Here is a 26,805-nt window from a genome sequence, read left to right as displayed (position 1 = left end):
CTATTGCTCGTTGGGGTGCTCCCGATTGTCCCCGTGTTTTGTGGGCTGGTTGGGCGAGGGGGCTTGGGAAGGGTGTGCCACGGTGGGGAGGTTGTGAGTCACCGGGATGCCTCCGGGGATGATCCCTTCCATGGCGGCTGGAAGTCCTCCCGGAGCCACGCCCACGATGCCCGGCGGGTATCTGAGGAACAGGGAGGAAAGGCCGTGACTGCCCTGGCGGAGGAGCAGAGGACTCCAGCTTTTAATCTAAAGCAGCGCCTGCTCATCACAGATGCGACTAGTCCAGTCAGAGTACTGGGCCACCCCCGCTGGCGGGTGCCGTGGCGCCTGGCGGGAGGCACCCCTGCAGAATGACCCGGTGTTTCCGAGTTGCCAGAGAAAAGGATCAGTTCTCACACCGACTGCCCTCATGACTTCCCTAAATACTCAGGGAGGCTTCTCCCCAGGCTGGCGCGCCAAACCACCTCATGCTGCAGCCGTGACAGGGTGCGGGGCTCGGAGACCACCTAGGATACCTGGAGGGGCCCGTGCGCCTGTCTTCTCTCTCAGGCAGAGGCGTCGCTGTGTGTGAGCAGTGGCAGCTGCCACCTCCAGAGCACAGGCTTCCGTGCACCAGTGTGACTCCGTGTGTGGCAACATTGTGGGGAGGGAGCGGTCCTGAGGCAGGTGCTTTGGAATCGAAGGCACCCGGCTGTTTACAGAGGGTGAGGAGATGGCGAAAGCCATCCCGGCCTGTGAAAAACTCAAGCCCTCTCCAGGAGAAACACGGCCTCGTGCATGAGCAACCCAGGGGCCTCTAGAAGGTCACCAGCCTCCCTGAGTGGGACTGGGGCGCTGGCTCCAGGAGCGATACTTGGGAGTACCCAGAGTGGGACCGTCACAGAATGTGCCAAAGGAAGCCACAGCATGGCTTCCTCTGCCGTGGCTCCGTCACTTAAAGTGCACGCCGCCACCCTGCCCAGCTCTAGGTCCAGGTGGCACTGGGCTATGGGCCTGCCTGGGGACGTGGGCAGCCCTCACAGGTGTGAGGTGCAATGGGCAGCGGTGGCTGGAAACTGCTAACAAGTCTACAAAATGCAGGCAGCCCTAGCACCAGCAAGCGCAAGCAAAACTTCCCTCTGGGGCTCGGGCTGCAGCTTCTCCCCTCAATACAGGAGGATCTAGCTCCCTGGCACCCAAATGTGAGAGGAGAGACCCCCGGGAACCAGCAGAGCATCAAATCCAGCTCTGCCCTCCCCTATCAGGGCACCCTCCCGAGATGGGCGAGCTGCATGGAAGCAAAGGCGAACCCTGGCATAATGTCCCGTCCCATCGGAGAGGGGGCACGGCACGCCTCACCCACCCCCTTTCCAACAGGAGCTGATTCCGGACTATACCCCCAAGAGCATATCTGCCCTTGAGCTGAGGCACTGGAAGAACCGCAGTGAGTCTAACTCCCAGACACCGGCCCGGCTGGCTCCCGCCCGCACCTCACCTGTACGTGGCACCATTGAGTTCCGGATGAATCGCTTGCTGGTCTATTACTGACCAGGGGGCTGTGGTGACAAAGAATTCCTTGTTCACACAGTTCCTTAAGCTCTCCGGGATGCGACCTGGCGAGGTGATGAAAAGGCATCCTGTGTGTCTGGACTCCAGGAGCATCGGGAAAGCAACCTTTACGTTTACCCTGCCGCCCGTCTAGCGGCCAAGCCCCTGGCCTGTGAGAAGGGCTGGCCCTTTGATTCTCGAAAAAAGCGAAATATTCCAGGAACCACTCCAACGAGCACCGGGCTAATTCTGCACTAGAAGAGCAGAGGCCGTTGGTCCTCACTCCCGGCCCCTAGCCCCTCCCTGGCTCAGGCGTAAGTTACCTTGTACCTGGGGGAATTGGTTTCCATCAAAATTTAGTCAGGGCTCCTACAAAACCAACTCATTCAAAATTTAAGGTCACCCTTAAAAGGCCTGCCCACAGCAGGCCCCGGGAGCAGGCTAGCCGAGCTGCGCGGGGGCTCACCTGTGATGGCCCGGCGGATCTCGGTGGCGGCGGCCTCCCTCATCTCGAGCGAGGCCTGCTCGCTGTACCAGGCCGTGTGGGGCGTACAGATGAGATTCGGTGCGTCTTTCAAGGGACCCTGAGCAAAGCTAGAAAAATGTAAAGATCACAGTCAATGACAAAAGTCGCGCGCACGGCCACCCCCAGGGAGTGCTGGACCCCGTAGGCTGGTGCCTGGACACGCCCGCGCGGCGGCTCCTTGGCTCGGGAACTTAGGAGCATGCTTGTCAGAGGTGTGATGAGGGGCAGGAGGAATCAGACTCAGAGGAAGTAAGGAAAGTGCTGAGTTGGGGGGAGGGTCCCCTCAGCCTGCAGGCCCACCTGAAAGGCTCCGACTCGTGCACGTCGAGGGCCGCCCCCCGTATCCTGCCTTCCTTGAGGGCTTGGGCTAAGGCCTTCTCGTCCACCAGTCCCCCGCGGGCGGCATTCACGAGGAAGGCGCCTTGTCTCATCTGCGGGGGGAGAGGAGCTGTTACATGGGAACGCTCGCACCCACGTTTGAGGAAGACAGGCCAGGTCTGTCGGTGCGGATGTGTGTTGCGGTCTGGGGGCGTCCGTGCCGGCAGGAGGCCGGGGATCCCGGGGCCGCGTGGCGGGAAGGTCCGCCCTGTGGCCCGTCCCCTGCTTGTGGTTTCTCGGCAGCCAGGCTGAGGCCGGGCCCCTGGCTTGACTCAGCTCCCACGTCTTCCTGGGGCCTTCCTTCTGCTCAGTCATGTGCAGGGGGGCACTTCCCATTCCCTGGGGTCTCCACAGTGGCTTACTCGCGCGAGGGCTTGCGCTGCAAGTTACCTGCTTTATGGTAAAGTCGTTGATGAGGTGGTGGTTATGCTCGTTGAGATTACAGTGCAAGGAGACGCAGTCGCTCTGGTACAGTAAGTCCTGTAGGGTGTAGACCCTCTGCACGCCCAGGGACCGCTCGATCCCATCCTGCAAGTAGGGGTCATAAAAGATGACGCTGAATCCAAAGGCCTTGGCTCGAACAGCGACTGCCTGCCCCGTGCGACCTGTGCAGAGAGAGAGCGTCCAGGTGAGCGCGGCCACAGTCCGTCGCGGGCACTCGGGGCCCCGTGCCCGGCGGTGTGAGGCGCCCCAGCTCTGGCCCTCTGCTTCTGGTTCCTGGGACGCGGAGCCGGCGCCCGCCGTACCGCTGGCTGTGCGCTTCAGGGGCCACGGCCAGCGCCTCTCCCAGTTCGCTGGGCTGCAGCCAGGCCAAGCGTCCTGGTGAGGCCTGCGATGCCTGTCTTGGCCACCTGTTTTTTTCAAATGCAACAGAAAAGTTTGCTGCTCCACCATCCCCAGAAAGCCCCCTTTGTAGCCATTTCTGTGTTTCTGTTTATGCCGCAGGCCCAGTGTGGGCCTGGTTTCCAGACCACGCCCACAGGGAGCCTTCAGACGGGCACACCATGTGCTGAGGGGCGGAGGATAGTGGGTAGAGCACACAGCACATCTTTACGCCAAAGTGCTGCCCACAGGACGCCGCGGAAGGGTCCCCTCTGGCTGGACGGCAGTTTAATGGTGACTTGCTGAGGGCCACGGTCAGTTGTCCAGAGGGCCAACCTAGCCAAGAGGGACAGCTGCAGGAGACCTCCAGCCACGCCCCTGGGAGGGCAGCTGGTGGGCGGGACAGGGAGCTCCTGCTCGTCCCTCATGCACCCTTGGCCGGGGCCTGACGGCTCTGAAGCAAGAATGCGAGCCGCCTGCTGAGCCCTGCGGGTGGCGAGTCTCTCAATTTAACAAACCCTAGTCTTGTCACTGGGTGTCCTCTTCAGACACTTCCTGATCTTAGGCGCCCCAGTGACGGTCTGTGACCTGCTAAGTCAGCACCCAGCCTGGGAGGAGAACCGGCTGTTTCCTTAGACACTGTCACCACGGCTGCCTTTTCTTCAGACGTCAGCCCATGCGCTTGACTCGGAGGCTGTCCTGAGGGCCACCCATCCCCGGCCCCGCCACTGCAGCCTGAGCCAAGCTCGGAGAAGCCAGCACCCCCGGGGGGGCAGTGGGACAGCCAGGACCTCTCCTCTCCCCGTCCCAGCTCTGGCTGTGGAGAGACCAGGAGGAGACACGCACAGCTGGATGGATGGAGGGCCGGGCCGGGCCTCCGGTCCCCAGTGAGCAGGGTGGGAACAGCAGGTTGGTGCTTTCCATCTGCTGAAAAGGTCGCCACAGGACAGATGACAGGGCCTGGCTGAAGGAAGGACCCTATGGGGTTCTGCCTGTGAGCTGCCACCAGGTGGCCAGACCCCTCACAAGCTGAGTGTCTGCATCCTGAGATCACCGGAAGCCAAGGAATGTTCTAGGAATCGGCCTCCATAGTGAGGGGAAGCGTGGGCACCAGCAGAGGGCGCTGTGGCCCCCCCACAGCCCTGCTGTTCTTAATTGCTAGTAAATACTCCATCCGTCCTTGTCAAGGAATCCTTCCCTGGCACCCTAACGCCGGGCACCACCTTCAGAGCACAGAACGACCTGCATGCCTGAAGAAAGCCAGTTCCCCCTCCCTTGGTCCAGTGGCCCCCCCCCGCCTTATGGGGTACTTGTGGGAAACACCTCTGGAGCTTGGCTGGAAGTCCAGCACTTACTGTCCACCCATTTTTCTCAGGCTTTTTGAATCTGGAGAGGCGGCCACGAGGGCCCTTCCCAGTCCCGAGTTACAGCTCGCAGAGAGCAGTCCAATGGCTTCCTCGTGCTCTCGAGCCGGTGAGGGGCGGGCCTGAGATACTGCGGTGACCCCGCTTCAGCCCCTGCCGCCCCCCGCGTCCTGTGGCTTTCCAGCCCAGCCTCCTTGGTATCCCCATCCAGAAGCCGCCAGCTGCTTCTCGCCTTGGGTGACTGACCCACTCCCACTCCTGGCTGGAGGGAGGGGGGCGGTGGGGGGTTGGGAGGGGTTTCAAGCCAGGGACCTCACTGTGCCGCCACCACCCGGCTCCAACCCGGCCGTGATTCTTGCTGCCTCTCCAGCCTGGGCCTCTGCTTAACTGCCAGCGCCTGTGTCAGCCTCGCCCCGGGCAGCCAGTGGGCACGTAGCTAGGCCTGACGGTGAGCGGACAGCAAGTGTCCCAGAGACACTCCTGCAGGCGACGGCGGCGCCCGGGGATGGGCCACCCTGGCGAGGGGGGCCGCGGGCTGCCGTCGCTGCACATACCGAAGCCGATGAGGCCCAGCGTCTCCCCACGGATGCGGGCAGCTCCCGAGGCCACCTCCCGGATCTGCTCGACGCTCTGGACCCGGGTGCCCTCCCGCAGTGCCTGGTACAGCCACGTGTTCCTCCGGTACAGGTTGAGGATGTGGCAGATGGTGGAGTCGGCCGTCTCCTCCACCGCCGCGGACGGGATGTTGCACACGGCGATCCCTGGAGAGGAGGGGGTGAAGCCAGGTGATGAGAACCCCATTCTGTGTGGGGGGACAGCTGAGAGATGCAGGCAGAGTTGGGCTATTCAGTCCCGAAGTGGGGGGGTGGCGCTGGGCAGGACAAGCTCCAGGGGACACGGCCCCTCGGGCTGCGTGCTCAGGAGACTCGGCCCCTGCGTGCATCCCCGGCAGGGTCTCCGCGCAGAGGCCGGGAGCGACGCTGAGGCTGTAAGCAAAGCTCGGAGGAGCGGGTGGGGGGGGAAGCCACCGCCTCTCTGGATGCTGCAACTGGCCTGGAGTCTATGCCACCCCTTCACCTGCCGGGGGCCAGTCACCCCAAGGGGTGGCAGTGGAGCCCGGAAGCACCAGGCTCAGAGCCGGCCATGCACCGTGCAGCTCCTGGAACGACCTCCTCCCTCTTGCGTTGGGGCTGTGTGGGGGCCGCCCACCGCCCACCCTGCACCCTGTACCACTGTGAAAATCAAACCAGACAGCATCACTTAGGCCGCCTCCCACTCCCAGGGTGTCTGGATGGCCCCCCATGCAGCTGGGGAAAGAAACCATTAAAGCAAACCCGGGACTCCCAATCAAAATCCCCGACAAGGCCCGAGAAGCAGCTGGCCGCTGGTCCGGAAGGGCGGCAGGGTGGGGCGTGGGGGCTGCAGCCGGGGGGCTGGATGCCGGCAGGTGTGACCTGAGCTGACCCAGGGGCCGCGGTGGGCGCCCGACTCAGAGTGGGGTGGATCACTTGGCTCCCGGGCCCACCAGAGCCTCAGCACAGTTGGGAGCATGGAGGACCCCCTTACTGTCCCCTCAGGCAGACCCCCTCCCGCCCGTGCTCAGGGCTGGCGGTCAGAGAGGCGTTACCCTAAAAGGGCCTTCTCGGCCCCTCTGGGGTCAGCAGGGCAGCCCGGCACCCCCCCTGCCCCTCCCACCAAGGCTCCGGTGCACGGGCAGGGGCGCAGGGTGACGGGTCCCGGCTGGCCCACAGCGACAGGCGGCGATTAGCTGCGCCCCCCCGCCCCCTGCTGGGACGGCCCCCCGGCACCTGGTTCTGGAGCTGGCCGAGCGTGATGGCCCCGCAGGCACCAGGTGGGGCCTCTGAGTCCAGCAGGGCAGGGGCTCTGGGGTCCACTCACTCCCCGGCGCCGCACTCACCCAGCTCGCCGGCCGCCTTGATGTCCACGTTGTCGTAGCCGCTGCCTATCCGCACGATCACCCGCAGGGCCTTGAACTTCTCCAGGTCCTCCCGGGTGAGGGTGATGGTGTGGTACATCATGGCGCCCACGGCTTCGTTCAGGACCTGCCGCGGGGCCAGAGCACAGGGTTGGGGGCCTGTGGCCGGCCGGGGGGCCCGGGGGGAGCGGCGTGGGGAGCTGCCGGGCGGCTGGGGCCCACCTTCTCGTGGATCTCCTGCGTGGACTGGGCGTCACAGAAGGCCACGGTGGCCAGGTCCTTCAGGATGGGCATCTCCACGGTGCAGTCCCTGCCGTCCAGCAGCGCCACCAGGGGGCGGGGGTGCAGGGGGCCGTTCATGATCTGGGGGCGGATACCTGCAAGGAAGGGGGACTCAGTGGGTACCCCGTGGGCCGCCCCCATATGCTGAACCCGCAGGGCTCCGGCTGAGGGGGCGGCGGGGCGCCTGTGCAGCCCACCCGCACGGCAGACAGCAGGCGCAGCTTGCTGGGGGGAACCTGGGCCCCAACTGCGCCCCCACCAAGAACAGCAAAGGGGCCACCCGCCGGCTCCCAGACCTGAGAGGCCCGGCCCCAGGCCCCGCCCCGCCCTGCCCACACCGGGTGCCCGCCCGACATACGGGGGTGCGGGGCATGAAATCAAACCACACCCCTGAAGGCACCTGTGGCGAGTGAGCTTCCTGGGGAGAGCCCTGGTGACAGGTGCCCCAGGCCAGCTCAGGGCCCCTCATCGGGCCCAGGCGAGGAGTTGGGGGCTGAGGGGTGGGGAAGGGGCTGCCGCAGAGGCTGGAACCCGGGAGAGCTGCCGGGACCGGGCAGGGGCCCGGCTCATCCGGATGGACGTGCTCGGGCAGTGAGACGGGGACCCGGGCCGCTCCCCACGGCGGCACCGTGCGGACCAGCCCCGCCGACGCACCGCGGCTGCGGGCTGAGCGGTGGGCGCGGGGACCCTGCCCCGGGCGAGACCAGGCGGCAGCACGAGCCCCTGGCGGGAGGTGCTGCCGCCCCCTGCCCCGGCGGAACCGTTCCCGTCTCCACCGGCTGCCCCGACGAACGCGCGCCCGCTCGTACCAGCCCGTCCTGGGCTGCGGGAGGGACCCGGGCACTGGCATGGCCACCAGTGGGCGGGGGGCAGGAAGTGTGCGGGGCCATAGAGCACACATGAGATGGCTTTCCGGGCACCCCAAGTTTCCGACAGGCCCCGTACCACGTGCCTGCAAGGTTTCTCAGCAGACGCCCCTGGCGTCTGGACGGCCCCGCCTCCACAACCAGCCCCGTCTTGCCCCCTGCACCCCACACAATCTACTGTCCTCTTCTGTGGCCACCCGGGCCGCTGGGCTTGATGGGGCTCCCATGGCCCCGTGTGGCCACCAGGAGGGGAGGCCCTTTCCGGGCTGCGCCCACCTCGGCTCCTCTCCCTCCGCGGACGGCCAGCCCGGGTCCAGGCGAGCGAGGCTCCTCGTTGGCCGCCAGCCTCATTACCCAGGACACCCCCGCCCCGCCGTGGCCATGTTCCCACCAGCAGTGCACATGGGGGGCGCGGCGAGGTGCCCCCATGACCCGGTTCGGCCCCGCCCGGGGCCCGTGCGCGTACACAGCTGCCGCCTCTCAGGACAATCATCTCTTTGAACTTGGAGCAGAGAAAAGGCTTTTGTCCCAGCCTCAGAAGGAAGGGCAGGGAGACGGGGACAAGTGACCTCTGGGGGCCGTCTCCATCCTGGGCTGGGGCTCGCCAGTGACCTTGGTCCATCCCTGCCCGTGCGGGCAGCTAGGGCCCTACTGCCCACACCCTGATTCCCAGGGCAGGCGTCGGAGCAGGCTGAGCCCCACTCTGGGCGGGGGACACGGCCTGTCCACCCCCTGTCCTTGCTGGCCAATGGTCCCCTGGGTGGGCAGGAGCAGGGCACGGAGGCCATTTGCCTGCTGGCTGGGCTGGCCAGTCCACCCCAAAGGTGGTCCGAGGGTGTGCATGCCCCGCCCCCCACCCTTCCACCTCAGCGGGCACAGGCCAGAGAGGGCGCCCCAGAGGCCGAGGGCGACACGGCCAGAGAAGATGCTCCCTCTGCCCAGCTGCATTAAGGGGATGAGAAACTTCACAGAGTCGCACCCCCGAGCTGTGTGGCCACCCCTGCCAGTGAGGACACGTGCGCAGGGCTCCACCTCTCTCCCCGGGGCCTCTCCTGCCACCCCTTGACCGCGAGGCCCCAGGTGGGCCCCGTGGGGGGTGGTCCTGGCAGTAGACACGCTCACTTGTCCCGCCCGCAAGGTGAGGGGCGCCCAGCGTGACCCCTGGGGCCGGCAGGAGGCAGAGCTCATGGCTGCCGCAGGAGACCCAGGTCGGTCTTCGAAAGCAACAGGGCAACCGCGGCGCAAGGCAGGCCTCCGGCGGCCGGGCCTCCGCAGGGGCCAAGCAGCCACCGGCCGTCCGCAGCCTCTGCGCAGGGATCCCCGTTACCTGGGAAACAAACTCCAGGTTGCCTAGCGATCGCCTCCCTCCCTGCCAGGGTGGCCTTTCTCGCCAGCAAACCCCCCCTTCGCCGGGTCCAGGAGGGCCGAGGCCCCAGGCAGGCGGGAGCCGGGCCGAGGAGCTGGGTCTGCCCTGGGGCCGGGGGCGCACGTCCTGGGGCGGCGCGGGGCCCACCTCCAGCAGCCCCGAGGATGGGCGCCCCGCCGGGCGGCCCGGGACACACCAGCAACTTGGGGTTCCCACTTCACCGCACACGAACGGACCCGTCCTTCGTGTGTCTGCAAATGTGAACGCAAGAAACCTGACACGGCAGCCCCAGGTCCTCCAGGTTAATTAAGAGCAAACGACCCTTCCAGGGAAGGGAGGACCCGGGACTCCCCCTGGTGAAGGCGGGTCACGAGCCTCGAGATCACATTCCCCGGCCCTGAGGTTCCCGTCTCTGCTCAAGCCCTAGGCCCGGAGCCCACGACCCCGAGCAGATTCTGCACCAGCCGCCGCTGCTCCCACGGCACCGTCCAAGGCGGCAGCGAGGGGCGCCCGCGGGCCGGCTGCGGACAAGACGCGGAGGCCGGAGGGTCGGGGGCCCGTGGCCCTCCGGGGGGGGCGACTCCTTTTCCTTTCTACAAGACTTGCTCCCCGTTTCAGCAGCCTTGCAGCTGCCCAGGCCACGGCGGGACGCTCCCTGCCGGTCTGGACCGCGCGCCGGCCCCCTCGCCAGTGCCCTGGTGCCCGCAGCTCCTGGCTGCGGGGAGGCTGAGCGCCCGGCCTGAGGCCGGCTCCCGGGGCGCCCCCGCCCCCCATTGGGAAGCAAAGACAGAACAGAGCAGGGGCCAGACCTTTCAGGGGTCAGTTGTCTGGGAAGGCCGAGTCCAAAGGCCTCTCAGACCCCCAGGGAGAAGGCGGGGTCCCCAGGGGGTCGCTGGTGGCTTTCTGCCTTCTCTGGAGAGGACACCGGATTTCTTCCGGGGGCTCCCTGCTTCCCACCCATTTCCTGGCCTGCCCTGACGTCCCTCACAGAGACCCCGGCTGTTCCGGAAGGTCTGTTGCAGCTTAAGAGCCAAACCGCCTCAGCTGTGACCCCGCTGCCGCCGGCACCCCGGGAGTGGCTTCATCGTCACGCGAAGTGGCCGCGCTGGGGCCAGTGGACAGACCCTGTCCTTGCCATCGCCGGCCGCCCGGAGCGGCAGAGCTCCAGCCCTCAGGACGACGGTCAGGGTGCGCGCGATCCGCTTGAGCAGGGTCGCCCCTCCCTGCCTGCCGGGAACGGGCCCGTGCCGGGCCACCAAGGGGAAGGACCTGCCAACAGGCCGGGGTTGGGGGGCAGGACGGGCAGGGAGGGCTGAGGCACGTTTACGGCGCAGGGCGCTGCGTACTTTCCAGCAAGAGGCCGCGGGGCCCACTGAGCCAGCAGGCGGTCGGCTCCCAGGCCCTGCAAGGTGCCTGAGGTGAGGGGGGGCCTCGGGGCTTCCAACTTCCCACCCGCGGCCTCTCCAGCCTGGACCCCATCGCAAGGTCTGATGGTGTCTCCCAATCCCCCTCAATGCGGCCGCTCCCCAGCTACGAGACTACTTCCCGGAGCCCGCCCCGTCCAGCCCTCACGGCGGGCTCAGCTGCTCTGATTTCTAGAGACACAGAATCAGATCTGGGGGGGCGCGCCGGCTCCAAGCTGACCGTGGGCCAGGGCCTCACGGGGCCTGGACGCAGACCTTGGGGCCCAGCAGCCCCGCCTTACCCCAGACCGTTCACCCCGCAAACCCAGCTGCGCTGGGGCTGCCCGCGGACCCCACTCGGGCCCGGGCAGCCTCTGGTGGCGACGCGCCTGCCGCGCTGTAGCTCCCGGGCCGTTGGGAAAGCGGATGCGGACCCGGGGCCGGGCGCGGTGACCCACCCGCTGCGGGGAGGTCGGGGCCACGGCGGCGCCCTAGGCTTGTGGGACGAGCCCCCGGAGCCGGCTGCCCACGGAACGGCTTCGAGGCCGCGGCTGCTCCGAGCCCGTGGGGGGCTCCGCGCGGCGCTGTTGGAAGCGACGGGCATTTCGGGGATGATTTTACTTCCCGAGTGACTGGCCTGCAAGTGACTCGTTCCTTCCGAGCGGCCACAGTCCGCGGGGCGTGCGGCTCCGGGAGCGACGATGAAGGGACGCGGAGACGCCCCCCGCAGTCTGTGCCTCCCGGGCTGTCCCGGCAAAGGCTGCTCTGCCTCCCCCCGGCTCCCTCTCGGCGCGCAGGCTCCGGGTTCCAGGAAGCCGCCGCCTCCCGGGCCCCCTGCTCGTGGCGGGTCGTGGGGGGCTGGGAGAGGGACCCTTTCTTTCTGGTCCTGTAGCCTCAGCAGCAACGGCCCCCGGGGGCCAGCACTGGACACCTGGGGGCTGAGGGGTGACTGTGGGGCTCGAGGTCTCCAGGGATCCGGCCGGCGCAGAAACAAAGGTCAGGGATGCGAGGTGACCGCTGGCCTCTCTGGAGTGGCCCCTCAGTCCTGGAGTCGCCCGTACCCCATGGGGTCTGGCCCACAGGGACCCCAGAGGAGCTACACTGGCCTCGCCCTGAGAGCTCTCTCCCACCCGAGGGTGCTGGTGAGCGTCGTAAAGGCAGCGTGTATGAGAGTGTGAGAGTGTGTGTGTGTGTGTGAATGTGTGTGCGTGTGCATGTCTGTGAGCGGCGTGTGTGTGAGCGTGTGTCTCCCGATCACTGCGGCTGTGAGAACCACTCGTCTAGCTGGACAAACAAGCATGGTGGAGCCCGCTGTCCTCCGGCAAGACCAGCGCCTGCCGCCCCCTGACCAGCTCCAAGGTGCCGCCCCTGGCTATGGGGTGGCCGTGGGGTGGTCCTGGCAGCCTGAACTGCAGACACCCCCGCACCGCGACCTTGAGCTGAGGAACAGGACACACTTCCCTTGAAATCGCCTGGGTGGAGTTCGGGGGGGGGGGAGCTGGGGTGCTCTGCCCGCGCCCTGATGCTGAGGGAGCCTCTTGTGTCCTGGCTGCATGGAAGCAGCACCCACCAGGCCCCACGAGCAGAAAGTTCCGGCAGCACCAGGTCGCTGCCACCCACTCAGACCGTCCGGACTGGCCGGGCCTGAAGAGCCGCCCAGGACGTCACCACGCCAGGCGGGCCCGGAGCGCGCCGCTGCTAGTTCTGGTAAAATGTGATGGACGCGGCGCGTTTCCGAGGCCCGGCCTCACTCGGTGGTCCCGGAGCACCAGAGGGAGGAGCGGCTGCGCCGAGCGAGCCCCCGGGCAAGTCTAGTTGGATAAACTCGCCTCCCGCTGCCCACGGTGGGCCGAAGGCCACGCCAGGAGCGGGCTCCCCTCCGGCCCGCCCCTCAGCCAGCAGCCCCGGAATCCCCGGGAGCTGACTCTGCTCCCGCCGGGCGTGTCGGGGCCCAGACAACACCCCGACAGTAGCTGAGCTCGCAGCGTTCCTGCTGCTGGCGGCTCCTCCAGAGACGAGAGCTCGGGAAGCAGCACCTGCCGGGACGAGGGGGGCTCCAGGTGACGCGCGGAGGACCCTGCTGGAGGACAGTCGCTGGCTCCGGTGTCACCGGGATTAGCAAACCAAGCCCCTCTGGGAACCTCCAAGCTGACACCCTGCCCAGCGCCCCGGCCCCCAGGGCCTCCTGAAACGTGAGAGGTCGGGGCCCCACCCAGGGGTCGAGAGGACCTTCCGGTTCTCGGCCCAGCCCTGGCCGATGGGCGCTGCACGGCGAGGGTGGTTCTTCAGAACAAAAGACCAATGACCCTCCACGTGCCAGCAGGGGCTGAGAAGGGGCTTTGGGGGGTCTCACCTCATGGGACTTTGGGGACAGGAAACAGGCCCTGGCCCTGAAGCCCCTCCTGTGGCTCCGCAGCTACAGTCCGGGACCAGCCCGCGGCCCGCAGGAGCCCGGAGCCCCAGCCCGCCCTTCTCCAGCAGGCCCTGCCGTGGGTGGGGGCGCCTGCGGGCATCTTTGGGGTCTTGTGGTAGCTTCTCCAGCCTGCCTCAGTTCGTTGGGTTTAGGGTTATCACCCTCAGACCCTGACTCACCCCGTACCTCCCCGCACCCATGGAGGGACACCTCCAAAAAGTGAAGGCTGTGGGGGAGTCCATAGGGATGTGCGAGGCGCAGGGGAAAGCCTGTTCCGATTCGGCAGGACTGAAAGCTGTGGGGGGCTGGGAGGTGCGTAAGAGACTTCCTACCCAGAAGCCCCGGCAGGGGTCCTGGGAACTCGAGCGGCCTGCACTGTTGGCAGGGACAGCCACGGACCCCACCCCACCAGCCAGACGCCCCAGCGACTCGGAGGGGGTCACAGAGGCACGTGTTGCGTTCACTGCATCTGGAAAGTGCCCGGGAGGAGGTGGCGTGGGCGAGAAGGCAGGGCCAGGCCCACACACGCACCTCTCCCCCCGCCAGCTCCTGTGCTCTGGGGACACAAGACCTGCAGTGGCTGCAGCGCTGCGGTTCGCAGGACTCGCCAGCGGCTGGCAGCGCAGGGAGGGCTCGGCCGCCCCGGGCCCCGGCTGTGGGCGGCACCACGTGACACGGGGTGGAGGCGCTGGAGGGTTCATGGAGCATGTGCCAGGCGGCCCGGCCAGCGTGTGGGCAGCAGCCCAGCCCCTCTCCGTGCAGCCCCCCATGCCACGTCCCGCGGGGCTGGTGCCAGGGAGGGGACGCTCCTCGCGGGCCTGCGCACGAGCTAACATGCACCCCTGACTGACACCAGCGCGGCCAGCCAGCACGAAGTGGGCAGTTCTGGACCAAGACGCAAATGTGTTAAAATGCCCCAAAGCACATAAAAATAAAACCAGCACAACAAACACCGTAAACACGCAGACGGCCGCTCTCGAGGCCTCGGGGTCACAGGAGCGCTCGTGTCACGCAAAGACCAAAAGTGAGGATCGTCGCGCACGGTGCGCGTGGCCAGGGCCGCTGGACGAGCGGGCCTCTCCCGCAGCTCAGCTCGCAGCCTGGCCCGGGGGCCGGCACCTCCGGGCTTCAGGTCTGCGGGCTCTTCTCTGGGGAGAGGCCACTGCCCGGAGCAGGACCGGGCTGCAGCAGGCCACGTCTGGCGGCGGGGGGCAGGCCTGCCGCACAAATGCCATTTCCACACAGGCTGGCAGCTCTGGGGAAGCCGCGCTCCTGCCTGGCCCGACGCATCGCCTGGTGGGGGGGGGGGGCGAAGGGGGGTGGGGGACGCGTAACGACGCAGGGAATGTGCTAGGAGGAAAACGGCTGCTCCGGGATCGATCATTCGACAGAGATATTTATTTCCTGGCAGCCTTCCGAGGCAGCTTCCTCGGCACCGGGCGCACTGCCACGCAGAGGAAACCAGAATCCACACTCCCGGGTCTGCAGCCCGAGCGCCCACGGCAGGCTGCGAGCCCCGCTCCCCAGGACCCCGCGCCCGCCCCGCAGCAGCGCGAGGTGGAGCCGCAAAATCAACAGGAAAAGAGGAGAAGAGGCCGTTCTGCAGGCCAGCCCCCAAGACCTTTCCAGGACTTCAACCGGGAGCCGCGCGCTCCGTGATGATGGCCAAACCCTCCCGTCGCCTAGCAACACATAATTAAGGAATATGTTTTCAGATCCGCTTTGCAAGCCCGGCCATTATCAGATGAAATTACTGGAGCAACAAATGTCATTGCCATGCAAATTAGTTGGTTGCAAAGAAAGTATGTTTGACGGGGAGAGAAGGCGCAGGCCTTTGGAGAAATGATCCGACTTTTCTCCTGCCGCACATTAACACAAGTCAAAGAAATTGCACAATCAGACTTAAAAAAAAAAAAAGAGATCCACTCAGGAGACAGAACCAGAACCCACAGCGAGACCAGATAACGCCACCGCCCGGGTGCCTTGGGGTTAACCAGGGAAAGGACAATGGACGTTCGGGTCAGCTAGTGCCCAGGGACCCCCAGCTCCCCCGCCTGCACCCCCGGGGCCACGGCGGGCTCCCAGGACCCGCCGCAGCCGGTGACGGGCTCTGAAAAAACCCACGGCTTGTTTTTCCCAAGATTTCCACCTCGCCGCCTCTACCCCACGGCACTAATTATGAAAAAAAAAAAAAAAAAAGACGATTCTGTTTTCTAAATTGCGTTGGGGAACAGAGGGAAAAAAACAAAAGGCAAAACGGATCCGCAGCTGACCTATCAGGAAAAGATCCCGGAGTGAAAACTTAAAAATCCTGCGTGGCTGCCCAGACCCGCACCCTCTGCAGCACACCCCGAGCCTGGGGGGACACCGCCCCCCAGGACCGTCCCAGGCAGGGCCAGCGGGGATCCCGCTACGAAGGCGGCGCCCCGGCCACCTGCAGTTGGAGACGCTGTGCCGTGCTCTGCGGGGCTTCGGCACACAGGTGCGGACCCCGCCCCCACTCTGCTCTGCACAGGGACCCTCGGGTGCGCCCCCACGCGGGAGGCCGTCTCAGGGCACAGTGGCAGGAGCGCAGGAGAGGCCTCGGGGGGTCTCCCTGCCCCATGGCTGGAGAGAACACAGGCCTCGGCCCCGGGGGTCCCCGTCTGCTCCGAGTGATTCCTGGGTTTACCCCAGAACGGTTGTGCTTCATCACCACAAAGGGGAACCCACAAATCTAGTGAAGCCCAAGTAGGAACGGGGGTGGCAGCGCCGCCCCAGTGGGTCAGCCAGAACCGCAGGCCGCTGTCCCCCAAGAGAACCAGTCACCTGGCAGGCCAGGAGCCGACACCAGGGCCCCCCGTCCCCCCCGTCCTGTGCGCGGGCCCGCCCCGCAAGCCCGCCCCGCCCGAGCCAGGGACGGCGGGGAGGGCGCGTACTTGGTTCCGGAGCGAGCATGGTGGACACGATGATGGGGGCCCCCGTCCTCCGGGCCACCTTCTGGTAGGACGAGGGAGGCGTGTGGAGGTTCTGGTTGGCCGGCAGCAGGGGGGACGGCTCCATGGGGCCCCCGGGCTTCCGGAGGAGCTGGGGGCTGCCGTGGGGGCTGGGCAGGGGACACGCGGCCACGCTGCGCCCCCGCTTCAGCAGCTCCATGGGCACCGTGTAGGCTGTGGAGTAGGCGGTCCTGGGGCCAGGGTTCGTCAAGGCCACCCCGGCTGGGGCGGGGTACGCGGGGCCCAGCCGAGTGGTCAGGGCACAGGGCGAGGGAGAGCTGTACCCAGAGCTGGAGGGCAAGTGCGGGGCGCCCACTCCTGGAGCGGAGTAGGTGGCCGTCTCTAGGAGGTGCTGGGTTGGCGCACTGGAGGGGCGGCGCCCCAGGTCTCCAGCTCGGGGGGCCGCTGCCTGCGGGGGCCCCACAGGCTGGGGCGGGTGGGCCGAGGCACCCAGAGCAGACAGGGTCCCCTGGAGGTCGCTTCGGTGGCTGAAGCTGCTGGAGCGAGCCCGGGGCGCGGACCCACCCTGGCCCTGCCTCCGCTGCTGCAACTCGGCCCTGCAGCTGCTGGCCAGGTGGCCCAGGACGCGGGCCTGGCCCAGGTTGGGAGCCACACACTTGATGTCCGCCTCTTCCATGGTGGCCAGGATGGCCGGGGAGTCGAAGCCTTGCTGCAGCAGGGCCAGCAGCGTGGCCTCCGCCACACCCTCGGCCCGCAGGAGGGCCAGGAACTCGGGCTGCATGCTCCTCTTGTCACCCGGGCCCTGCACGGCGGCCAGGTCCACCTCGAAATTCTCATAGGCCCCCTTGGAGGGGCTGCTCTCCGGGGCAGGCCCGTAGCCTCGACTCAGCGATCCTGGGGGTGCCCCCGTGCTGCCCTCAGAGGCGGCAGCTGCACCAGGGTCCACGACCAGGCACGTGGGGGCTGCCTGTCTGGCGGGATCCAGAGGCTGCAGGCCCACGTCGTCGTAGACTTGGCCGGGGGTGTAGGCGGGTGCCTCTGCCCTGTACCTGCCGCCGGGCAGCTCCCCGGCATAGCGTGCCGGCAACGGGGCCCAGCTCTGCGTCCGCTGTCCCAGGGGGCTCGCTTTACCTCCATCGTCCCAGTACAGGGGGCCGGTGTCCGGCAGGGCAGGCATCCGGCTTGGCACTGGGCCCCAGGTCATCCTGCTGCCCGGCATGCCATAGCCGGGCACTGGCCGGCCTGGCACTGGGCCCCCGGGGGGGCGCGGCTCTCTGGGCACCCTGGTGGCTCCGGCCGGCTCGCAGTAGTAATCCCGCTGCAGCAGGGTGCCCCGGGCAGACATCACGGCCTGGCTGTTGTCGTGAAGGGTAAAGTCGGGAGCGGAAGGCTTCCTTCCCGCGGCAGCCCCCCAGGGGAGGCAGGGCTGGGCGGCGGCCCGCAGCCCGGGGCCCGGGGGATCATACCAAGGCCCCTCTCCGTCCATCAGAGAGCTCCTCCTCCCCGCCGGCCGCGGCGCCTCGGCCAGCGCCCAGGGGCCCTCGTGCCCCCCGGCGGCATCCCAGCTCTGGGAACGGCCGGCACCGAGCTGCCTGCCGCTGGGGATCGGCATGGGCAGGACAATGGCGGCGGCGGGGCTCGGAGGACGCCTCTCGCGATCAATCTTCAGTCGCACTCGGCAGCCCGGCCCGGCTGTGCGGCGGATCCTCCCGGCCAGCAGGAAGAACCAACGGTGGGGGGCCGGGGGGGGGGGTTTTCTATTTCAAAGTGCGGCCTAAATTATTAATCCTCCGAAACCTTAGTAGACAAAACCCAACACTCACGGTAACTTTGCCGCCCTCGCCCGCGGCGGCCGAGGTCTCTTCCTTGCGGCTCGGCCCCAGAAAGGAAGCCGCGCTCCAGCCCCCTCTCCGGCTGGGAGCTCACATGGACCTCGGCTCTCCAGGCGTGCGGATTAGGAGCTAAATAAAACCCCGAAAGCTTTTGTTCCATGTGACATCTCGTTATGCTGATGGAGCGGCTGCGGCTCCAGCCAGGCCTCCCCGTGGCAGCAGGGGCCTGGCGACCGGCCCCCATCCTCGCCGGGTCCTGGGGGATGAGCCCGGCCACCCCCGCCCCCGCCCCCTGTGCCGAAAAGTGACAGAAGGGAAATAGAAAAAGGCCGCTTTAATGTCAGTTCGATCTTAATCCATCCCGATGAAATGTTAATCCATTGCACACGGCTGAGAACACGAGAACAAATTAAATGTGAACAGGCAGGCAGGATAAAGAGGAAAAAAAAAATCTCGGGCAGGGTTCTAGAACCCGCGGGCACCCTGAGGGAGGCCCAGGCCTCCGGCCGGAAGCCGCGCCAGCCCTGCGATCTGCGAGACGCCTTGGGTGAGGAACCAGACGCGCGTCATCACTCAAGTCCAAATGGATTCTTTGTGCTTTATCAGAAAACACAGGTCCCTTCCAGCTGCCAGGGAAAACCCCACAAAAAACCAACCGGTGTAACCTGGAGTCTGTCACTGGAAGCCTGCAGCGGCGGCCGGAGACTGACCCTGGACACTAGGCGGCAGGAGCAGGACGGCGGCTGCGGCTGCAGAGCCTCGTCCCCTGGGTACGCAGAGGAGGAGACCCGGGTCCCGGCAGGTCCTGGGGACAACGCACGGTCCTTCGGGTGAGGGCTTGACAAGGCCCACTAGGGACCTCGGGTGCAGCAATGCTCAGACAGCGGCCCCGCAGCCCGAGGAACACCCCACCGGAGGCCAGGGTCTCCCGGCACACAAGGATGGCAGCCGCGGGTGGGCCTCTGAGCACCACACAAATGTGCAGTCGCCAGCCTCACGCACAGTCTCTCCGTTTTTAAGATTCCATTGGAATAAAAAGAAATAATTTTTTTGATGGGAGAAATACTTAAGATTTACATGAAGGGCCTGGCTGGGCGGCTCCCGCGTCCTGATCGACACCTGCCGGCCTCAGCCGCCAGTCCTGTTGAGCAACCCGGCAGCTGCCCAGAGTGCTCCAGCCCAGGCCTGGAGGACGGCTGAAGACGCAGGACACAGCCCCAGGCCCCCATTTCTGGGAAAATGTCCTGGTAGGTAGTGAAGCAACTTAAATCTGCCCTCCTCCACCCCAACTTCCAAGGTTACAGGGAAGGGAAAAGTTTTCTAGAATGATGCAATTTCTCCAGAAGCAGGGCCTGCCGGCGCGCGTCTGCAACTCCCCTGGCATCACGGCCACGGGGCCCGGCGCAGGAGAGCGAGAAGGCCTCACAGCAGAAACAGCGGGGTCTGGTTACAGCTGGCTGGCCCCTGGGCTGCTGAGAGTGGTGGGCTGGGGGCCAGGCGGGCGTCTCAGGGGTGCCCCTTCAGAGAGGCAGGGCTTGGTGCCGCTAGCCAGATGGCCCTGTCCCACCGCGCCTGCCACCTCCGTCTTCCAGTCTTTTTTGGCCAAAAGGGTCCTTCCAGGACTCCCCATGGGGGTTCAACAGCTGGCCGCTCCCTGGACAGGCTGGCCAGGTTCCTCGGGGCGGGCCGCCCACGCCTGCCAGCACATCTGTTGACTGTCCGGCCAAGGGCCACCCCAGATGCTGGGGACAGGCCAGGGCGACAGGGTGCGGGCCCCTGAAGCCAATGCCCCATTTGCCCAGAATCCCCAGCTGACCCGGGTGACTCCACCTGGTGCTGAAAGGGGCCTTTTTAAATGGAACAGCTGTTGTCCCACGTCCCCGGCCCTGTCCCCGGCCCTGTCCGTCTTCCATTATGTCACTTACAAAACAATCTATTTGAGCATCAGAAAGCAACTGCTCCACGCCCTCAAAACGGGGTGTCCTGGGCTCCTCTCAGAGCTGGGGTGCCCCTTCCAGCCTTGAGCAAATGAATGACCACACCCCGGATCTCTTTCCTTCGTATCACATGCTGGTGGCAACACTGCGAGACCGGACACACCGCGCGGGGTGGGCCGAGAGTCTCCACTCCGTCTTTCTGCAGGGCCGGCTCTGGGGGACGCCCCCTCTGTTCATGCTCTTGGTTTCAGTTCGAATTCTCCAACAGAAACAGGACCACGTAAAGACTGTCCACCCAAGAGGGCTAAGAAACCAGAATCGGGGTTCTGACAGGCACCGGAGGTGCAGGGCTGGGGAGGGGCCCCATTCCACCCAGTGCCAAACCCTTCTGCTTGGCAGCCACCCACACTCACGCAGCCTCAGCTCTGCAATATTGTGACAGATGTTTTCCCGTGTTAGGTAAAAACACCTGTAACTGGACTCACATTTTCCTAAACATTCCAGCATTAAAAAAAATTTTTTTTTTATCTTTTAGCACATTGCCGTCTTTTAGAAAGTGCTGCTTCTCTGAACGTCTTGTGTTGACTAAGAAAGTGTGGCAGGACCCTGTTCTGGGCCTCTCAGACCTGACCGTCTAATCCTGCAGGAAATACTCCAGAAAAGCCACCGGGTTGGAATGTCACGTTCGCCAACCCACACTCAGTCGATCCACGTTCTCAGGGATGAACCCGAGAAGAAGGTGACTGCGGAGTGAATGGCAGGGATGCCCCAGAGCAAACCCACAACTGAGACCTGCACTGGAGCGGCGAAAATTGAGGGGGACGGCTGGGGAGCCCCTCATGGAGCAGCCCTAGGCAGAACACCAGCAAGGCTGCACGGGCTGCCACGGGGGCTGGGAACCGTAAGGCTGGCCTGAGGGTGGTGTGGGGCCGGCCGGCTTTGCAGTGCTGCCAGGCCAGCTTTGCCCACCAGGGCCCTGGGACTTTGAGGTCACGGCAGCTCTGGGAGTGAAAGGGTAATATCCCTCCCTCCTCCCCCACCAATGCTCCACACCCCCTGTGCCCTGAATCCCAGGATGAAGCCACTGCCAACCTCTACCATGTCGGGGGCACTGCCTGGATCACACATTTTCAGGCTGCCACAAGGCGCGCACAGGCCCAGGATACGCCGCTTCTGACCTTGAAATGCACCCACAGCCGCAGGGGCTGTGCTCCTGTCCGCGAGTTGGGGGATGACAATCACACCCCCCAGTGTCTTTCCTGCCTCCCCCAGAGCTCCTGCCAGAGCGACTGGCTTGGGGAGCATGCGGCGCGCATGGCAGGGTCTAAGTATAAAGGGGTGATTTGCAGAATCGTCCAGGCATCATTTCAGTCACCAAAAGCTTGACGTGGCTCCAAACACCCTTGGGTGCACACAGCGGGGTCCCCATCTCTGAGCTCAAGCCCACCCTTGCCAGCAGACACGGCCCAGCACTCCTGTCACTCAAGATTTAGTCACTGTCAGTGAAAACAAAGACTCACACGCTGCCCCCGACTCAGCGTCTTGACTGGATGCAAAAACACAAGAGCCGAGTTAAGAAAATTAGGTCTGATTCCCACGTGTTATGGGGCTAAAACCAAAATCAGAACAACCCCCAAAAGCCCTTTTCCTTTTAGTGCAAATTTTTTAACATGCCCGTGAGGCAGAAAGTGAGAGCTGGGTCCTCGCTGGGACGCAGGGCCTGGGGAGCCCGGGGACAGAACCCCGGGGCGGCCACCTCCTTGCCTGCACACCCGAGAACAGCTCTTCCTGCCAGGTCTCAGCGTCCCTGTGGCCCCAGGTCACCCGGAGGTTGCCATGGCCCCATCACACACCAGTCTTACGTCTCCTGATCTGTACTGAGCTAAGAATATTCCAGAAGTCCTTCATCTCCCTTGGTTCAAGATGCCCCAGTCACTGCCATCACCAGGCTCCAGTGCAAACAGCGTCCTCCCGAAGAGTCCTACGCTCACCCTGTCACTTGGTCCTGGTCCCTGGCAAGGTGAGAGGAACACCATCCAAATAAGCCGGGAACACACCGTCTCCAGGCAGCCCTCCCTCCGGACACGTCCTCCCCCGTATTTAGCCTGGGGGCTGTGACGTGACTGGTCAAGTCCGACACTGTCGGGGGCACAGGACTTGAGGTGACAGCCCTTCCCTGCCACCAGGCATCTTAGCCATGACCCTGGCCTTGAACCCCGCCCACTTGCAGGGCCCTGCGTGCAGCGGGCTGAGCCCAGGCAGGGAGGGTGCCAGGCTGGGCCCCCGCATGCGGCCCTGCACTGTGCCACCAGACCAACGGGCAGGTGTGAGGGCGAAGGGACAGCGCTCGGGCATGGCTGAGTCCTCCACGGCACTTGGGACCGAAGCTATTGCAGGCTCCAGCCCCAGTGGGGAGCAGGAGACACGGCAAGGGCTGAGGGAGGCGCGGCACCCAAGTGTGCAGGACACTAGGGCCCACAGGGCCACCCCCGGAGACGGCACCCGGGACCTGCACCCAGGACCCAGCTGGGCTGGATGGGCCCGAGTCCACCCAGAGCCTCATAAGACGCGGTGAGATGGACCGAGAGTGGCCAGTGAGCGACGGCGCTCTCGTCCCCAGCAGGTCACATGCAGGGCAGACACGGGGCGAGAAGCTGGCCACCACCTGGGGGGCCTGGGGGGCCTGACTTCAGTTACCCCAAATTCCTGTAATCAAGGTGAGTGTGTCCGAATCTGCGTGGGGCTCCCCAGGAGGGCACTGTCCCCAGGGACCCCCCGGGAAGGGGCCAGGCCAGCAGTGTGGCGCCCTGGTTCCCGGGTGGCATTTGCTGTGCCGAGAGTGTCACCCAGAGGGAGCCCCAGGAGCCAGGTGGGGGGCTGGCTTCAGGCCCATGGGGGACTGTGATTCCCCAGCACAACCGGGTGCCCCGCTGTGCTGGGGGGTGACTACGAAAGCAGCGTCTCCAAACCAGGTGTAGACAGCATCGAAGCCCCGAATTCCAGCCAGTGACCACACTGGCAAGGCTGAGGGTTTAGAGACGGCGCCAAGTGCAGGCCCTCGGCACCCCGCTCGCGCGGACACCACGTCCCCACTCCGGGGAGCAAGGACAGAATTTACGCAACTCGAGCCCCAGCCGTGCCCCTCCCCTGGATGTGGGGGTGTCTCTGCTGGGGGTGTCTCTTCAGACCGTGGCCAGGAGGCAGCCACAGCTCTGGATCCCTTGCCAGCAACTCCCGTGAAGCTGCCGCTCGACCTCCTTCCTCCCTGGCGATCCCTCACAATACTGTCACCCCCGATTCCACGGCGGCGTTTTAAGTCGCGTCTGGCTGACTATTGTATATTTACATAGCTAATGTAATTATCGCTAATCACATAATTGCTGGAAATGTGCATAATTGCTTGATCCCAACTTATAATTATAATGTATAGCAACATTACAAATCCCATTTTAAAAATTCACATTTTGGGGTGAAAACACTGATTGGAAGCGATGGTGGACGGCCTCGCGATGACCAGCCTCAGCTGTCTTTAAAAGAAGCTGCCCCACAAAGCATACAAACACAAGACGGAACGAGGCCAGCCCGGCGCCGGGGGCGCCCTCCCGGGGGACAGGAGGGCCGGCCCGTCCACGCCGGGGCGCCCTGGGTGTGAGGGAGCCGGGAAGGCTGCCCTCTGGGAGCCCCCAGGCCCCGCGGGGAGCACTCGCTGGCCCCCGGCCCCCACCTCCACCACCGTGATAGACATCTGACTCCTCGGACCGTCTCCCACCCGGAATGGACTCATGGGGCGCCTCATCCCCAAGGACAGTGGCGGCGGCTGTTTCCTTCGCTGCCTGCGGGGGTGTCTTGTCCTGGACTTTTCTCATCCTCCTTGGGGACCGAGTCCACAGGAGCCTTCGTCTTGAACAGACCCGGCCAGTCTCTCCCCTTCCTTGAGGACACCCCGGAGAGGACAAAGGTTGAACTCCATCGCTTATTTAAAAGGGGGTTCCTATCACCCCCCCTTCTTTCCTGCAGAGGGAAGGAAACAGTCCCGAGTTGCTCTGTCACGCGGATCAGGCCCCTCCCTCGTGGACGGGGCATCTGAACAAGCGAAGCAAAATGAAGTATCTACTTTTTTTTTGGATTACGTTGTCCAGAGCCCCCCGAAAGGATGGCGCCGGCGGTTTACCCCGCCGGGACCCCCGGCAGGACACCCCAACACGGGCCATCGGCCAAGCTGCTGTGCTGGACGCCGCGCCCAGGCCGGAGGCGCAGTGGGCGGCCCATGGCCAGCAAGTATCGGGGGCAACTCGAAGGAGTCTGCTGCCCCGATGTGGGGCCACGGCCGGGCTGGTGCAATTCCCAGGCATGGGAGGGGGGGGGGTCGGTTCTGCCAGCCAGCTGAGCGGGGGGGGGGGGGGGGGGGGGAGACCAAGCCATACACCCAGCGTGGGCGGGGCCTGGCTCTGCTCCAGAATCGTTCCCTCACGCCAGCACCCCAGGGTGCTGGGGGTCAGGCGCCAAGAAGCAGAGGACGAGCGAGAGGCATCCAAACAGAAGAGCTGCTTTAAAAAACCACCACTTGCCTTTCGCGTCCACGTGACTGGGGGAGCCCTAAGCCCGGGGCTGCCGTGAAAGCTACACCGTGTGGACCCCGCGCCCCCCAGCGGTGAAGCAGCCCCGGTCAGATCTCGGGCAAGGACAGCATCTTAGGCCGCCACCTCCAGGCCACGGAGACCAGGGCGGGGGTGGGCGCAAGGGGCCTGGAGCAGGGCTGGGGGGCAGGTGGAGGCTGGGCGCCGCGACTGCGGGGCTGACCCACCGGGCGGCTCGGCCGCAGCAGAGAGGGGCGGCCAGGAGCGGGTGGGGAGCAGGCGGGCCCTGGGGAACCTGGGGCTCCGGGGCGGGGATCCCACAGCCAGGGGTCGGCACTGGGGTGGCGCTGCAGGGGAGGAAGCGGGCAGGCAGCAGGGGAGGCTCAAGTGACGGAGAAACTTCTGCTCTAAACAATGGGTGGACTCTGCGAGCGTCCCCTTGGGTGGAGTCCACAGAACGGCCAAGGGCTTTGGCCCATCGGGTTTCTACGGTCTGAGGAAAACAGTCCGGCTGCGACTCTCGGCTGCGACTCTCGGGGCTGCTCTTCACTCGCTAAACCCAGGCGTTGTCAGGCCCGACCCCGCCATTCCTGCTGGTACCTAGAGGTTGAGCCCCAGGGCTTCCTAGGCCGGGAAGGCGGCACCCTGGCACGCTGCCCCCCACCAGGGTCAGTGTAACAGCCCCCTGCCTCCCAAGAACATCAAGACTGGGGTCCTGCTACAACCCACGGAGGCCCAGCTCTTCCTACACACGGCCGCGGAACCTCCAGATGGCCGGGATGTTTTAGACGAAGAGACAGGACAGCTGGGCACAGTCCGCCTGCCCGCAACGGGCTTCTTACTCGGCAAACGGGCACAGAAGCCCACACGGCTCAAGGCAGGTGCTTTGAGGGGGATGTGGCTGTGCACCCGTCAGACAGGGTGCGTGCATGGGGTTCAGGTCCTGGGGCCACGCCGGAAAGGACCCTAAAGAGGCACAAGCCACAGGACTTAGGAGCAAACTCCCACCTACACCTTTCAGAAGGCTCTAGAAAAACCCATCCGTCCTGTGCCCACCCACTCACGCTCCCACTCCGCTCTCCGCACGCCTGCAGACAGCCCAGTGAGGACAGACAATGCACCCGAGGGGCTGTTGGCGCCCGCTGTGTGGATCTACGGACCTTTTTGTAGATTCCAAAAGTTCAATGCCTATTTGGGGGAAAAAAAACAACCTTGAACCCCCAACTCCTGACATGGGATCGGAGGGGACAGTCACTCAGTAGAACACACCTCAGCTCTGAGGAGGACAGAGCCCCCGAGTGCGGCTGGGAGGTGCGGATTTCCGCCCTGGAGTCAGGGGACCAGCCCGAATGCACACCAGGTGGGGTGGGGCAGCAACAGACCTGCGTCCCGTGAGCAGAGCCCCCCGACCAGGGCCCCCCAAACCAGGTGCAAGCTCTGCTCTGCCCAGGGGAGGACAGTGCTTCACCGAAAGCTCTGCGTTTGTCCCCGGCTTTCCATTAGGTTTTAATTACGTTTATTTTTCTTTTCATGAATAAAACACTTGCAGACATTTTCAGAGATACCAGGGAATAGCACACATCGCCAGGGCAACGCTGGGCTCTTCGGGAGTATCTGGGAAGCCATCTTGGAAGGATCTTATTAATTTGAAACAGACAAGGCCCAGAAACTTCAGAAAGTCAAAAGATGGTCCTAATCTACCGGGCATCTTTCATATGCAAATCGGCCGGGGCCTGCAAGCCCAGGCCCTCGACCCCCACCCCTGCCCAGGAGCTGGGCTAGAGGTGCACAGGCCCCCTGCGACCTAGGCCCAGAGATGGTGAGGGCGCAGTCCGCCGGCCAGCAGGTCCCGGGTTCCAGGGCAGCACCCCCCGGCTCGGACAAACCGCCCAGCCCGCTGGCTCTTACCTTCGCAAATCCTGTCCAATCGCTGTCGCTTGACTTTGTGCTTATCCACAAGGGCCATTCTTTATGGAACTTTGCAACTCTGATTCAAAAGGCAAAGCGGTCCTCTAAGAACTTAGGGGAACTCGCGGGAGTCTGCGGGCATTACGCCACTATGAACCCTGAAACAAGGAGAAAAGAATCCTTACTCTCTGGAGACCCGGGACAGGACAACAGGTCACGGGGCGTTGCTGCCACTTCCTACCACGGGGCCTGTGGCGGGGGTCTCGCTGCCTTCCGGGGAAGGAGCTGCCAAACCCCCCAGCACCCACCTCCTGCCCTCCACGTTGGAGCAGGAAGCCAGCGAACGGCCAGAGACAATTGTCATTCGTGTCTGAAAGCAGAACGGCAGCATCTGGGTCCCCTGCTTTTGACTTCTGGGCTGCAGCACCAGCGGCCAAGCACCTCAACCGCGATCTTTGTTCTGAGGTGCCAGAGACCGGGCGACGGCCAGCGGGCCAGCCCTTTGTTTCTGTGACCACCGAGGGGGGCAGAGCAACAAGGGGGAAGCTGGAAGACCGAGCTGGACCACCGGGGGAGCCGCCCCAAGCCCATCTGCACTAAGACGCAGACCGCCAGTCGCAGCCAGGTGGTCAGCCGATGCCAACATCGCCCCATGGGGTCCAGAGCCCAGCCAGGGCCCAGCGCAAGGGGGCAGAAGTCATGCACACGCACCACGAGGGTTGCCACAGGCTG

At 65.1% G+C, this 26,805-nt stretch overlaps 1 protein-coding gene across 1 annotated transcript; it reads right to left on the bottom strand.

Annotated features, from left to right (window-relative positions):
• CTBP2 (C-terminal binding protein 2) lies at positions 1-26,131 on the bottom strand (the record flags this gene model as incomplete). Its single annotated transcript, XM_084244972.1, has 9 exons — positions 1-181; positions 1,475-1,592; positions 1,994-2,121; positions 2,354-2,484; positions 2,822-3,036; positions 5,172-5,378; positions 6,536-6,680; positions 6,776-6,930; positions 26,074-26,131. The coding sequence occupies 9 exons, from the start codon at positions 26,129-26,131 to the stop codon at positions 1-3; spliced, it is 1,338 nt and encodes a 445-aa protein (XP_084101098.1).
• Positions 26,132-26,805: the final 674 nt, after the last annotated feature.

The sequence above is a fragment of the Talpa europaea genome, assembly GCF_964194135.1.
Source record: "Talpa europaea genome assembly, chromosome: 10".
NCBI lineage: Eukaryota > Metazoa > Chordata > Mammalia > Eulipotyphla > Talpidae > Talpa > Talpa europaea.
Note: the sequence above shows the minus strand (reverse complement) of the source record. Positions and strands in the feature narration are given on the sequence as shown.